The following is a 15,575-nucleotide window of genomic DNA, read 5'->3' on the forward strand; positions in this document are numbered from 1 at the left end:
TGCTTTTTGTCTTTCAAAAGTGTCCTCAAGTTTCCTTCATCAGGACCTACACATTTTCAGCTAGGTATTTCATCTTGGTCATCACTATTATAAATGTAGTCTTGCAGCGCCTGGGTGGCTCAGTCGGTTAAGCGTCTGCCTTCAGCTCAGGTCATGATCCCAGGGTCCTGGGATCGAGTCCCACATCATGCTTCTTGCTCAGTGGGGAGTCTGCTACTCTTTCTACCCCTCCCCCTGCTTGTGCTCGCTCTCTCAGAAAAAAAAAAAAAAAAGTCTTAAAAAAATGAAAAAGATAAAAATAGATAAGCTTTAAGAATAACTAAATGAATAAATAAAAAGGTAAATGTAGTCTTTGGTCCAGTACATCTTCTCACTACTTCCTTTTGCCTGATTTTTGGATTACTGTTGTGACTTCCCCCACTAGATAGGAAACCACGAGGTTTTAAATCACCATTGTATCCTTGTGCCTGGCACTGGGTCTGGCACAGTGGGTGCTGGTAAGCAGTAAGGGAATGAGAGAACCTGCTGATGGGAATGGGATTTAGCCAGAGAAGGCATGTCCTCCACCAGGGGCTGATGTCCCTCCAAAGCTTACGCTGTCAACGTGTCAGTGGGGACCCAGGGCTATTGATCTCCCTCTTTTCCTCCTTTTCTCCCACATTGCTGCACCCTGCACAAAATGCCGAGCCCTTGCTGGGTGCATTGGGAGATACACCTGCCCTGTACAACTCCCGGTCAGGCCTGATGCTCGCCAGCCAGGTACTCCTGATCAGGTCTGGTGCTCCCCAGCCAGGTACAAGTATGAGCTCAGGCTAGCTCCGCCTCCCACTGGCTGTCTGAGGTTGGGCAAATGCCTTCACCTCCCTAAGCCACAGTCCCCCTCATCTGTGCCTAATGTGCCCAATAATAATGCCTACTTTATAGGGCCATTGTAAAGAGTACTTAGCTCCTCAGCACAGGGCCTGGCACATCGGCTATGCTCTGTAAACACCGCAGTGTCTCTGAGAGAAAGCAGAAGGCTTTCCGGGCCCCTGGGCTGGGCTGCCGCCCTGGGAGTGAGGCCTAAGGCACATCTGGCCAAGGCCTCGCGAGTTGGCTAATGGGCCGCCAGACTCAGTCTTCGTTTGGATAGTCTTTCAGCCAATCGCTTACCTTTCTGGGTCTCGGTTTTCTCCTCTTTCTTTGTAAGCTGTAGACGAATCCCGTCCCCATCCTTAGCTCTTTGCAGGACTGGAGAGGGTAAGGAGGATGATGGAGAAGGTAGTCTTAGAAAGTAAAATTATGACACAGGGGAAAATCTGGTTTTAATCTATGACACAATGGACATTAGCCACATTTGTGTGGCTAGCATCCAGATACTCTATGTTCTGTGATGGACATTAGGGCCTGGTGAATCCTTGTCTCTTACAGTGTTGGGTTGACACTTGATCATTAATTTCTGAGCGTGTTGTTGAGAGCAGTGTGTGCTCTCTCAAAGGCCATCTGGGACTTCTCAGGATTCTGTCTCCAACCAGCTATGTGTTCTTGGGCAAGTCACGTCCCCACTGCAAGCCTCCTGTTCCTCATCTGTAAATTAGGAGGTTGGACTAGAATGATTTCTAAGGTCTGCCTCTCCGTGTGCTAACATTCTGTGATTCTAATGCAGATAAATCTCAACCTCATTGACCAAGCATGCTAGGGTGATCTCTCAAGGAGATGGATGTTTGGCGCTATCACAGTTTGTTAAAATAGAACAGCCTTCTGAACTGTCGCCAGAATATAATGAATCCCATTTCTGTAGAACAATGATGGGACCAGTCATGTAGTGGGGTTTGTCGATGTGGCTGGTCTCTTTGGCCCAACGTCCTCTGCCACACATATAAATGTGAGACTCTGGCAAAAGAGATTAATGTGGCGCCTGAGGAACTTCCGAGTAAAGCCAGGTATGAGTCACGGAGTTGGTCTCACATTCTGCTGGGCTGTTGGGGCTGAGGCGCCAGTTTAAATTTGCGTTGGTTCAAAGAGCAGGACTTTCTTCCAGACACCTGTCCAGGTTCCAGACTGTCCGAGTTAGGAGGGGTGTTTGGAACCACTTCTTAGTCGAAGGCCTCCCTTTACAGATAGGCACCCCAATGACTGGATGGAAAGAGCTTGCGCAAGACTGGCTGCTGCTGAGCAGAGATCCATAGAAGCTTCTAGACCCTTCCTGACTTCTCTGTGTCTGGGATTGCACTCCCCTTGTGGCTCCTTCCTGCCCCTGCAGGTCTAGCACTTTCTTCCCAGTTTTCCCTGCCAGCCAGCCAGTCTGGGTCCCTCCCCTAGAAGGTGTGTTTGGCAATCTCTCCACTTCAGTCAATGGAGGACCTTGCCTGATAGGCTAAGGAGTTCGGCTTTTATCTCAAGGGGCAAGAGGAAACCATCAAAGGTGGCATTATGAATATAAGACATTTATTGAGCTCTAAATGCTGGCAGGGATGGGGGAGGAGAACTTGGGGGGCAAGAGGAGGAAATACAAGCAAGTGGACAGTCTTCCTGGATGAACTGGAAGGTTCTAAGCAAGGGAGTGACATGATCTGATATAGCAGGTGAAAATGGAGATGGAGACAGGGAGGAGGTGGTCCCAAACCCAGAGAGAGATTGGGGGGGGAGCAGAATCGGGGCTGGGCAGTGGGAACAGAGAGGCTTTTATCTTGTGGATGGAGTCACAGGACTTGGTCACTGACTGGACCTGGAGGTGAGTGACAGTAAGGAGCAGGGAGTTGATGATACCCAGGGCTCTGGCCGGACTGATACAGTCTAGGCCTCCCCAGGTGGCAGAAGAGCAGGGCAGCTGCTGTCACCTGGCTGACGGTGTCCTTAAGGGACAGCCCAGCGACAGCCCAGCCTCTCTGTGCAGGTGTCTGCATCTGCTGAGGTCTGTCAGTCCATCGTCTGTGTTCTCCCCACCCTACAAGAGCCTGCGTGGCCAGGGCTAGTCCCGCCGCCGGGGAGCTGCAGCAAGCCTGCGCTCACGGAGAACTTGTCTGTGCACAGGTTTAACCTTGAGGTTTGACCTGAAAAATGCCTTAGAGGCTACCTTGTTTCTAGCGAGCAAAGGAAGATAGGAGAGGAAGGGATGGAGAGTTTGCGGTCATGGCCCAGGCCTTCCCACTCCTGTAATCCTGCCTTGCACTTACTAGTTCCTGTCTGGGGGTAAAGGAGCCCAGAGGTACAAAAGGAGTAAAAGATATGGCTCTTTCTCTTTTTCTCTTGAGGAGTTTACAGTTTAATTGAAAGGACAAGCGGAAACAGGAAACCACTAGGAAGCAACACGACAGCCCAGTAGACAATGCATGGGGAGGAAGTTTCAGAATCAGGGGTTCACAACAGGACCCAGTGATCTGGGAAGGCTTCCCAGAAGGGTTGGGCCTTGAGATCATAACCCTAGAAGGTGAGAGAGAAGGGGAAAGGAAGATCAAGCAGAGGGAACCACATGGGAAAAGGCCCAGAGGTGGGACTCTGGGGACTTCTGGAGGCATCTAGACCACCTCCTAGGGATTTAGTTTCTGGGTCTTCTGGGGACTTGGGTCCTTTGTGGACTCCTGCAGCTGGGGGACAGTGTGGGGTGACAGAGTAACCTAAAGGGACTGGGAGGTGTTTCCCAAGACCCATTCCCCAGGCTCCTGGAAACAGATGTCCATGGAGGCCTCCCAAGGCAAGACTTGTGTGCACTCTGAGTTTGTCTATCTGGCAGGCTCCAGTTGGGCAGTAGGTCCCCAGCTGCAGGACCTGGCTGCGGGTTTGGGGTGCTCTGTACCTGCCCCGAGAGGATCCAGAGGTTTGTCACTGGGGGTGGAAGGGGGCGCAGCCAGTGCAGAAGGCAGAAAAGCTAGCCCTGCTAGATGGCGTGACCCAGCCAAGCCAAGGAGCCCAGGGAAGGCCGGAGGCCACAGCCCAGCTCCTGACCCACCTAATCCTCAGCTGTGCCTGCCCTCTGGGCTGTCTCTGTCCCCAGGGTGTGCCAAATGTGGCACCTTCCCAGACTAACGCTTCTGCCTGGGCAAGCCGTGGAAGAGCCTGGTTCTGGCCCTTCTTGTGGCACTCTGGTCCCTCAGGGGTTTAGTCTTGCCCTGTGCCTATCCCTGGGAACCGGGAAGGGTGGGAGCCAGAAGGGCTAGCCCAGGAAGGGGCACCCCTAGAAGGAAAGGAAGGAGAGAAAGGAGCTCAGAGAATAATGGGGCCAGAGGACCACAGACTTGCCCAGCCAGGACAGGAGCCAAAGGGTTAACAAAAGCAGCGGTGCTGATAAAATGCCCCAAATTCCTGGTCCTGCCTCCAATGGGGAGGGCGTCTGGCAAATGTCAACGATAAAAAATACATTTTAATGGCACATGATGCAGCCGCTACCGTGGGGCACGGCCGAATGAAGCAGGTTTGGAGCAGGAACTACTGTGTGTTACTCCCAGGGCTCCGGGGCCAAGCCTCCTGGGCTCTCCTGGCCGGGTGGGGCGACCCGCCTCCCCAGCCCCAGGTGGCCTCGAGGGCCCATAGGTGCGGGGGGCTTCTGGCCTTCTCTGGCATTATTTCTGGAACTTTGCCACCTCCTACCTTGGCACCTGGAACTCTAGCCCATGATGGAGCTTCCCTCCGGGCTGTGAGCTGCCTTGAGCAGGTCTGAGGGCAGGATGCATCTGGGAACCCCTTCAGCAGGCCTCTGCAAGCGTTGAAACAGTTGAAAAAAGTTGGAGTGGGACACTTTCCTCAGCTCCTCCCCCATGCTGCATACTCTGGCAGGCATCTCTAGGAAAGGCAGGTCGCAGGGCAGCGGGGTGGGGGGGGTGGAGGGGTGAGGAGTGGGAGGAGCAGGGTGAAGGGGCGGGCAGCTGGAGCAGGAAACCTGAGGGAGATAAATTATGTATAGCACCTTTCTGGCCTGTGCCAGGACTCAGGCCCTGGAACCTGGGCCTTTAAGGAGAATGAAAGCCAGCCCAAGGCCAGCTGACCGAGACCAGCGACAAGAGGGTGAGGACCTGGAGCTCAGAAAGAGACCCTTCTCTTCCAGATCATCCTCAACTCCATGCACAAGTACCAGCCACGGCTGCACATCGTGAAGGCTGATGAGAACAACGCTTTCGGCTCCAAAAACACAGCCTTCTGCACCCATGTGTTCCCAGAGACTTCCTTCATCTCTGTGACCTCCTACCAGAATCACAAGGTACAGCCACCCCCCAGCCCCCACCACTGACCCTGCGTGGCATTTCTGTGCCAGTAGGGAGGCAGGAAGGGAAGCCACCCTGCACTGAGGTGGAGGCGCTGGGGACACCTGGGCTGTCCCTCAGAGCAGCGAGAAAGCAAATGCTGAGCAGGAAGAGAGACCAGACTCCTAAATCTCCAGGGCGACGTCATTATGGGGATTGGACGAAGCTGGCAACTATAAGAACCAAGAGCGTGGAACTTGTCTTGTGGCTTGAGTGTTGGGCCATTTTGTTCTATAACCTTCTTTGCCCTGGTGGGATTCAAAGGTCAGACTCTGGGCCTGCCAGGAAAAGGGAAAGAACTGGGGAAAGTAGCCTCAGGGCACGGTCAGCTGTGTGGGAGGCCGGAGACTGAGCCTGTGGTCAGCCGGTGGTCAGAGGGGTCCACCTCCCTCCCCAGCACACCCCCTCCCCCGCCTGACCACCCCTAACCGCCTCCGGATCCCTGCACAGGCCACTCGCCCCTGTCTCTCTGCCTCTGCCCGGGTGACCCTTCTCAGGGGGCTTGTCATATTGTGCGAGGGACTGGCCAGGTGGGCTGGGGGGGACTGAGGAGGGGCCATAGGCTGTGGCAGATTTCAGGCATTCAGGCGTTCAGAGTGACAGATTTGCATTTAGTACGGTCCCTCAGAAGCTGATGTGGCAGATGCCCTGGACGGGGTGACACAGATGGGAAGCTGTTGAGCATGCAGGTAGCCCAGTGGGGGAGGAGAACAGGAGACGGAATCAGAAGGTCTGCAGTGAGTAGAATGGTCAGAAGCCAGCAAGGAGCCAGCCGTGAATGGTGAGCGCCGGGAGGATGTGGCGAGGCTGCCGGCCGGCTGGCTGAGGGCTGGGGCGTGCACCTTCCCGGGACTCTGCTGGGAGCTCTGAACGGTCTGGGACAGGGGAGGAGGACCAGCAGCCAGCCCAGTCCTCTACCCCCGCGACTCTGTGTGTCCTCTCCTGACAGATCACACAGCTGAAGATTGAGAACAACCCTTTTGCCAAGGGATTCCGGGGCAGTGACGACAGTGACCTGCGTGTAGCCCGGTTGCAGAGGTGGGGATGCCTGGCCCGGTGGGGGGTGGTGGTGGTAGGGGATGTGGGGCGCAGACTGGGTTCAGGCCCACAGACCTGGTAGCCCTCCAAGTATCTTTACTCTCTTCCTGTCTCCCTGTCCCTGTCCTCCCCATCTCTCCAGCAAAGAATATCCTGTGATCTCCAAAAGCATCGTGAGGCAGAGGCTCGTCTCCACCCAGCTCTCAGCCAAGCCTGACGTCAGCCCCCTGCATGGTGCCCACCAGGCGCTCCAGCACTACCAGTATGAGAATGGGGCTCACATGCAGTTTGCTGCAGCTGAGCCACAGGACCTTCCCCTCAACACCTTCCCGGCCCAGAGGGACTCAAGCCTCTTCTATCACTGCCTGAAAAGACGAGGTAGCTCTCTCCTAGTCCAGAAGCCCTAGAGGGTCAGACAAGGGGTAAAGCCCTTCCTACAAACACTCTCCATCATATGTGCGAACATGCACGCCTGTGTGGGCACACACCTGTGTGCATATGTGTGCACGTACACACCACACACACACACACACACACACACACCTGGTTATCGTGTGGTCTGGGAGAACAAGCCTGGAGGGTTAGAGGGTTAGAGGCCATGGCCCGGCTTAGTGCAGGGATGTTGATTCTTGATTTTAATGCAGCCTTCAGAATCCTCATGGACAGCTTATGGCCTTGGTGTCCCCAGAACCCTGGTCGGTACCCCTGCCTGGGCCAGGTGTTCTTTATAGCCACTGCTCAGAGCCTCTGCAGGGTGGGCACATCACACAGAATCAGGTGGACTCTGTCTCTAAGCCTGGGAAGAGGCTGAAGCCTCAGGGTCCAGAGGTATGGGGATTAGGGCTGTCATTTATCAAAGCACCCTCAATCCTAAAACAGGGGTGACCCAGAGTCATGAGAACAGGCTCGCCACCTCATCATACCAGGATCTGCAAAGAGATTCCATTGTTATGAATGGAAATCTGCTATGTGGATGTAGATTGGGGGCCAGGAAGCCAGGCAAAAGAACTGTTTTCGTTTTCTTTGAAGAGGAGCCTTGAACATCTACTCTGGTACCGGGTCTGGTGTCACATTCTCCATCTATAATACAGATGATTATCGTTTATACCAGAAGAACTCTCAGGGCCCCTGAAATTCTCTTGGGAATGAGTTGGGAGACTTTTCCTTAGAATCCAGAATGTTCTCTCCACCTAGCTCCTAGGGAGCTGCTGGTAGGGCTCTGGGTACCCTCTGCTCCAGTCCTATTAGAATGAATGGTCTAGGGGCACCTGGGTGGCTCAGTCAGTTAAGCGGCTGCCTTTGGCTCAGGTCATGATCCCAGGGTCCTGGGCTCGAGTCCCGCATCGGGCTCCCTGCTCAGTGGGAAGCCTGCTTCTCCCTCTGCCTGCCACTTCCCCTGCTTGTGCTCTCTCTCGCTGTTAAATAAATAAATGAAATATTTAAAAAAAAAAAAAAGAACAAATGGCCTAGAACAGGGGTCGGCAAACTGTGGCCCTTGATCCAAATCTGGACTGTTGTCTGGTTTTGTCTGGCCTGTGAGCCATAAAAAATGGTTTGACATTTTTTTAAGAGTTGAAAAAAAATCAAAGGATGGTTATTTCATGATATGTGAAATTATATGAATTTTAATATCCATAAATAAATTGTATTGGAACACAGACATACCCATTTGTTTACCTGCTGTCCGTAGCCACTTTCATGTGACACCAGCAGGGTCAAATGGCTGCAACAGATTCCATTACAGCCCACAGAGCCTAAAATATTTACTATCCGGCCTTTTCCAGAAAAAGTTTGCTCACTCCTGACCTAGAGTGACTGGGCCACGTTTCAAGTCCAAGAGCTTCATGCTCTTGAGGGAAAGGAGGAACTTGGAGGGGGGGTAGAGAGGAGGGGTGAACGAGGGATGACGAGAGAGCCCGGTAAGAGGGAGAAGCAAGTTCCTCCTCCTCAGGGAAGAGGCTTCCAGAGGGGCAGAGGGGAGAGGTGAGTGCAAGCCCTCAAACTCAGTCCACTTACTCCCCAGGCCACCCTGCCCTGTGCACACACACACACAGCTCCCAGAATGAATCCCTGGAGAAAGGGGAGGGAGGCCAAGTGAAGCCATTGGACAAGTGTCCTTCAATTTGTTGAGTGGGCTGTTGCCAATTCTCAGGCCTGGGTCATCCCTGGGTCCCAGGGGAGGATGTGCCACTCCAGACAGTCATGGTTGAGGATGTCGAAAGACACACACATATGTGGTTTGGGGCAGCTGATGTCATCTTTCCCCAAAGAGAGTTATCAGCTGAGCCTTAAAAGTCCAAGTCACCTTTTACTTATCATCAGCTCCATTTCTTTCTTTATTTTTTTATAATTGTTATTTATTTATTTATTTTAAGATTTTTTTAAATTTATTTGAGAGAGAGAGAATGAGAGAGAGAGAGCACGAGAGGGAAGAGGGTCAGAGGGAGAAGCAGACTCCCTGCTGAGCAGGGAGCCCGATGTGGGACTCGATCCCGGGACTCCGGGATCATGACCTGAGCCGAAGGCAGTCGCTTAACCAACTGAGTCACCCAGGCGCCCTCAGCTCCATTTCTTAATTTTGTAAACACTGTTCGGTTGGACTCTGTATAATAACAATCTGCTGGGACTCCTTTGAACACATGTAGGGTTTACTTCCTCTTCTAAAAGCAACAGGAACGTGCCTGCGAGTAGCTTTCGCTTGCTAAGGCCTCCCTGGGAGCTGAGGATGAAGGCAGAAACATTGTGGCTTTAATTTTCTGGCTAATTCAGACAGATGTGGCCTCTGGGCCTGTTTCAGCCTGGCAATTGCCTCTACTTTCCTTGGCCAGGGTGGGCCTCGCCTAAGAATGCCAGTGCACATTAAGGCCTCTTCCCATCCCTAAGAGTCACGGTGGCAAAGGATGAAAGCTATATGCCTCCTGGCTAACCATATCACTGGGTGTCCTCTGATGTGGTGTCCCCTGTGGCCTCTGAGCAGGGTCCATAATCTGACCACTTCTTGGCTGCTGCCGCCTTATAAAAGCTGTACCTAATTAAAATGATTCTGGAAGTGCTACGGCCACACGGGGCGAGGGCAAGGCCTGCCTGACAATGGTAGGCCATCTTGGCATCCAAAAGGAGGGTTCCAGGCCCTGGGCTGGTGGAATATGGCTCTTCCTGAAGGTTTCTTTGTCTTCCAGCAGACAGTGCCCGCCATCTGGACCTACCTTGCAAGCGATCCTATCTGGAAGCTCCCCCTGCAGTGGGAGAGGATCATTATTTCCGTTCTCCCCCTCCCTACGACCAGCAGATGCTGAGCCCCTCCTACTGCAGTGAGGTGACCCCAAGAGAAGCCTGTATGTACTCAGGTTCGGGGCCCGAGATTGCCGGGGTGTCTGGGGTGGACGACTTGCCCCCACCCCCCCTGAGCTGTAACATGTGGACGTCAGTCGCCCCGTACACAAGCTACAGTGTTCAGACCATGGAGACTGTGCCTTACCAGTCCTTCCCCGCCCACTTCACCGCCACCACTATGATGCCTCGGCTGCCCACTCTCTCGGCTCAGAGCTCCCAGCCGCCGGGAAACACGCACTTCAGCGTCTACAATCAGCTCTCACAGGCTCAGGTCCGGGAGCGGGGGCCCGCTGCCTCCTTCCCGAGGGAGCGCGGCCTCCCCTCCGTGTGCGAGAGGAAGCCCCCCTCGCCACACCTGAATGCTGCCAATGAGTTTCTCTACTCTCAGAGCTTCTCCCTGTCCCGGGAAGCGTCCTTACAGTATCATTCAGGAATGGGAACTGTGGAGAACTGGACTGACGGATGACTCCCATGTCCGGCGACAGCCCAGGACCATGTTAATCCAGTGTTAACCTCTGTGGGTGGCCTGCGCTACCGAGAAACACAGGAAGGTATTTCAAAGGGCGGGGTGTCTGCGTGTATGTGTGCGTGTGTGCGTGTGTGCATGCGCCCGTTTGGAGAGCATCCGCCTTCGGACGTACCGCTGAGGCCACGACAAGGGAAAGAACCGCAATTATCTAAGAAGTGACTTGGGCTGCAGGACCTGGGTCCACTGTTAGCTCACATCTCTTGACAGGTGCAGGGATGGGACGGCAGTGGAGAGTTCATGTGAGTTACGCAGAGGTTTTGATAATATAATCTTTGATTCACTCAGGGGCCAGGTGGTGAGGTCTCTCTCACAGGGAAGGTTGGGGGAAGACTCGCATTGCTGGGGTGGGAGGGCTCTGTGCACGTCTTTGAGTTCCTGGCCTTCTGTTAGCAAGGGAAGCTGGAAATCTTGTCTGGGGAGCAGGGGGCCCACTCTCCTGGAGATTCCGTGAGACGACCTGAGACATGCGCTCGGCTAAGCCACAAAGTGCGCTCTGAGAGTAGAGCTCACGGCTCAGTCAGTGGCCTGGAAATTGATCCCTGGAGTCCTGAGGTCTGAGGAATGACTTTCAGAGAAGGTCATGTGCTAAGTGCCACCTGATGGGTTTTAAAAAAATTTTTTTTCCTTCAAGAGGAGGGAAAATGCAACCAATAGCATCTCTGTCATCATTCAGGTTTTCTTATATGGTACAAAGCCCTTCCCCTCAGCCCCCGACGTGCAGTTTCTCACTCTCTCTGGTGTACAAGACTCTCGGCCTCTCAGGCACCATCTGCAACCGATGACTGGCAATTATGAAACACACTTCACCTGGCAACGTCCCCAGGAGACCACATTGAAGCTGCTTGCCAGGCAGAGCCTGTTCTGCTCCCAGAAAATCTTCGCTCTGGAGCAAGAAAGCCCAACAGAAATAAAAACAAGAATCGAGAAAACATTCATTTCTTCCAGTACTTTTGGCCAGTGAGCTCAGAGAAGCGAGGATAATTCTCCAGTGAGGTGGATCGTGTAGTCCCCAGCCCAGCTCTTTAGCATTGAATATCACCAGACCATCCATGTGGCGGGTGTGAACTCTGTAATCAAATTTGGGAAATCACTAAACTCTTTGCATGCTGAATAGCTATTTATATATTATATAAATAAATAAATCTCTCTCTCTCTCTCTCTCTCTCTCTCACACACACACAAATGCAGGCCACATGTCAAATTCAGCTTTGCTTTTTACAAACGAATAAACTTAATAAAATGAACGCTGGAGGGGGTATTTGGAAAGACATCTATTTAAATTTTTATTACACATTTGATGTTAAAAACTAAGAATGGTTTAGATAAAACATATAAATAAATAATTAATAAATAAATAAATATATATATATATATATAAACGGACACACACACACCACAGTTTAAATTTTATTAGAAAACACAATGGCCAACAGGGGATATGGAACTTCAAGTGTTTTGTTATATAGCATGGACATTTTATTTTACATACCGGAACATAAAGCCATTTTACAACTGTGAAGTGTGTGGATGCTCTTTACTACTGAATTGTCATTTCTTGGCTCAGCAATGGTCTCAGCGTCCCTTTTGCTGGTATTTTTTTCTGTGCCTCTGAGCATTTGTACCATGGAGCCTCTGAGCCTCAAGTGAAGGAATTTAGAGCCAATGGAACAATTGTACCTCTGATCTCGTGCTACTCCCCAGATGACAGGTCTGGATTCCAGGGCCCACAAAGACCCCAGAAGGGCAAGGCAGGCAATACACCAGAATCCGTCCCCTTTCCATAGTCACCACACAGCCTGGTGATTTGGGGGAGGTGGTCTTACAAGTAGGGAATTCTTGGTGGGATTTGTGTGGCTTCTTCAGACAAAGAACTGAAGAGCAGGTTGGAGGGAGAGCCTGGCGCTTCCTGGAGAGGTCAGATGTATGAGCTCATCAGGCACCTGCACCCCAGAGAAAGGAATCAAGGCCCGGAAGAGACCTCTGCTTCCCACTCCTCAGCCAGATCCCTAAAGCGTGGCCGTAAGATGGAGTGGAAAAAGGGGAGATGAAATTCAGTCCAGGTTCGCCCTATTAGATTAGAAGAGAAGCTGGTGTGGGAAGGTGTGTTGGGTCCCCCTCCTTACAACCCCTTGCCTCTTGCCTCCTCCCTTTGCCGTTCCTTTTCCAAAGCTGCTCATTGTCACCCACCATCTCCACAGCAGGCTGGTCTGGGAAGCCAGGAGAAGAGAAGGCAAGGATAAGGGTGTTCTTTAAACCCTCATCTTCATGAAGATGAGGTTTCCTGCTGGGTAAAAAGTCAACCTTGTCATCTGTTTCCCCCAAGTCCTTCCCTGTGGCTTTAAGGCTGCTCTCTAGGGGAGACTCCTTCCTGCAGAAGGAGGCCAAGCTCCTTCTCTCCTTGGCTATTGGTTCCCGTCTTGGGCTCGTTGGTCACAGAGAAAAACCTAACTGAACCTGGCTTAGGGGACAGGGAAGGGGGTGGGCTCTTCCTTAACTCACACCTGCTCTGCTCTTTTCTTTCTGGGTGAAGACTGCATTCTGGGATACCCCACACCTTCTAGAACCCCAGACAGAGGGCTGGGAGCTAGATGTGGGTTCCCAGGCTCTCTCCAGATACACAGTTGCCTGAGTCCAAGGTAGAGAAACGGTCTCTTAAGGGATATCCTGCCTCTAGGCAGCGCCTATCTTCCTACCAGCTTTCTGGGAAGCATGAAGTTCTTGGGCTTCCCCACCTGGGCACGGCTAGAGAGCAGGGCCTGCAGTGGGATTTGTGGAACTTTCCTGCCCCTCTGAATCAACAAGTCAATAAAAAGGGGGCACATGGGATACCCTGGAACAAAGGGCACCATTCAGTAGCGCCAACAGGTCATACATCATCGGGCCAGAAACCTGCCACATGAAAAGTGTCTGCTTCTCCAGTGCCCTGCCTGGGAAGGGGGGAAAAAATGACTATTCAGCGGTGAGGCCATAGACAGGCAGCAACCCCCACCCCCGCCGCCCCAACCAGGGCTCTGCTCGCCGGCCCAGGCCCGACCGCTTGGGGAAACGGCGCTAGGCTCTCAGCTGCAGCTCGGCTACCCAACTGCCCTCCAACAACAGAAGAGCCTGGAACAACAAAAGGGAGAATGAAAGAGAAGCTGGGTCAGACTGACAAATTGTTAAAAAACCAAACCAACTTCCAGTCTTGGCTGGGCCTCAGGGGGTCAAGAGGCCTCGGCTCGCCCCACTAATGGAGCCTGCTGGAGAAGTAGCAGCCCCAGCCTTGCAGTGTCTTATCTTACAACATAAAATTAAAACCCACTTAAAAGGCCGGAGGGCATGTTAACATTCCCCCTGCTGTCTAATTGAAGTAGTTCCCAGTGCAAAGGATTTCACTTGAAAGATGTCCCCTTCCGAGCCCCAGTTCTCCCGCTTGGCAGGCAGGGGAAGGGAGCAGGGAGGGAGAGACTGTCATTTCAAAAGGGCAGCACAAGCTCAGGCAGGAAAAGCATGGTTCTGTTGGCCGTCCCCACCCAGGCAGCAGGTGGCGACAGCAAAGGTTAGGACAGGCTGGGTTGTTTTGTATTTTTTAAAAAAATTTACAAATTCATTAGCAGTTATGTCAGCAGAGGCCAGACTCCTGACAAGAAGCCCTGGTAATGATTCAAATATGGCGAGCCCTGCAGCTAAACCTGGCAGTTCCTGCAGCCGAGAGACTTCTATTCCGTCCCCCAACAACGCCGTGCTCCCTCCTATGCAAATATATTACAGGTCTCGAAGGCATACGGAATCAATCAGGGACATCCTGTAAAGGTGATGAACTTGCACTGGCCATCCCGAGTAATGGGAACCAGTCAGCCTGCAGCCGGCTGGGACTGAAAGCCAAGGTGACAGCTATTAAGCAATTGTGTGCCGAACAAAATGGCAAAGGGGCCGGATAATCAATTCAATTTCGATGGGCAACCCAAGCAACCGCAGCGTCTGTCGTCTGTCGCAGCTGATTAGAGAGGCCGGGCCCGGAGCTTTCAATGCGAGCCCATCAGAGATCAGAAACAGGCCCGGGATGAAAAGGGAAAGAACTGTCTCCTGAGAAGCAGGCGATGAAGAACTCTGTTTTATGTGACTGTGTTCTTCTTTCTCTCCTTGAAGAAAGAGGAGGAAAAAAGCGTGCAGTTTGGAGATTAGATAGTTTTCTTTTCAGCCATTTATCATTATGAAGGAAAGTAGACAGGGCAGGGGCAGAAAAATCTCCAGTGGGATTTCTGCGAAGTCTCACTAAGAAGGACCAGGTTTACACTTTGCAGCTCAAACAGCCCCTGCTTATTACCACAGCCTGACGGGGGTCTGCAGAGTGTCCAGAGTCCCTCTTCTCTAACAAGGGCAAACAGGTCCCAGCGTTCGGAGGATCACAGAAATTCTCCTGCAGAAACCCCAAACCACCAAATTGTATCATTTGTGAAAATTAAAGCCTGAGTTGGAATAATGGGGAGAGGAGGAAAATGGGAAAGGAAAAGATGAGATAGAGTTGTATAAAGTCGCAGCGGGTGAGGCCCCCATGGCGGCCCTCCATTTCCCCGGGGCCTAGGTCAAGGCAGGAAGGGCCCTGGCTGTGTCTGCCCAAGGTCAGCACTGACCCCAGTCTGATGCTGGACCCTGGCAGCCTGCTTGAAAATTCTAGGCTTATGTTCAGTTCTCCAGGGCAGCGGGGCTCAGGGAGGCAGAGCAAGGGCACCCCCAAGCACAGAAGCCATGACAGAGACCAGCTCTGGCACTGAGGAGGGAGTGACAGGCTTGTGAGCCGATGGCAAGGGATGCAGACCCAGGAAGGAGAGGGCCGTGCTGGAGCCCAGGGTGGGAAAGAAGCATCTGAAGTAGGGCAGGTGGTGAAAGAGGAAGGACTGATTTAGAAATGGAGGGCCCTGGGTGCCCATGATCAGCTCCTTCTTAAGAATTACAAAGGGAGGGGCGCCTGCGTGGCTCAGTTGGTTAAGCGACTGCCTTCAGCTCAGGTCATGATCCTGGAGTCCCGGGATCGAGTCCCACATCGGGCTTCCTGCTCAGCAGGGAGTCTGCTTCTCCCTCTGACCCTCTTCCCTTTCGTGCTTTCTATCTCTCATTCTCTCTCTCTCTCTCTCTGAAATAAATAAATAAAATATTTTTAAAAAAAAAGAATTACAAAGGGTTAAAGAACTTGAACAAAGCTAACCTCACGAATCTTCTGAAATGCAAATTAAAGTGACAAAACACCACTTTTATCTAACAAATGAATAAACACTTAAGAAAAGATGTGGGGAGCACCTCTCAATCATTGCCAGTGGGAAAACAGATTGTTATAGTCTTTCTAGAAAAAGCAATTTGGTAACTTGGACAAAGACTCTAAAAAGTGTTCATATCCTAAAGAAAATAACCAGAAATTTGGACATAGCTTAATGTTCATTATGGTATTATTTTTAATTGGCAGAAAGCAAATTATGGTTAAA

The 15,575-nt window shown here is 52.0% G+C and overlaps 1 protein-coding gene and 1 long non-coding RNA gene across 7 annotated transcripts in view; one reads left to right on the forward strand and one right to left on the reverse strand.

Moving 5' to 3' along the window:
• TBX4 (T-box transcription factor 4) overlaps positions 1-11,724 on the forward strand; it is a 31,863-nt gene extending 20,139 nt beyond the window's left edge. For 2 of the 6 annotated variants that reach the window (XM_073879504.1, XM_073879503.1), the window contains exons 6-9: positions 5,021-5,173; positions 6,166-6,254; positions 6,397-6,632; positions 9,434-11,724. In XM_073879504.1, coding sequence (XP_073735605.1) covers positions 5,021-5,173; positions 6,166-6,254; positions 6,397-6,632; positions 9,434-10,053 — 1,098 coding nt within the window. In that variant the 3' untranslated portion in view covers positions 10,054-11,724. The remainder of the gene's footprint in view (positions 1-5,020; positions 5,174-6,165; positions 6,255-6,396; positions 6,633-9,433) is intronic. The other 4 variants (XR_012374452.1, XR_012374451.1, XR_012374450.1 and 1 more) reach the window with 4 other exon arrangements.
• On the reverse strand, positions 1,172-9,525 carry LOC141370417 (uncharacterized). The gene is made up of 3 exons (XR_012374453.1): positions 9,461-9,525; positions 4,567-4,672; positions 1,172-1,230 (listed from the first exon to the last, which is right to left on the reverse strand). It is a non-coding gene; the product is annotated as an uncharacterized lncRNA (long non-coding RNA).
• Positions 11,725-15,575: the final 3,851 nt, after the last annotated feature.

The sequence above is a fragment of the Callorhinus ursinus genome, unplaced genomic scaffold, assembly GCF_003265705.2.
Source record: "Callorhinus ursinus isolate GAN/ISIS: 27379988/994484 unplaced genomic scaffold, GSC_fseal_2.0 scaffold34, whole genome shotgun sequence".
Lineage (NCBI taxonomy): Eukaryota > Metazoa > Chordata > Mammalia > Carnivora > Otariidae > Callorhinus > Callorhinus ursinus.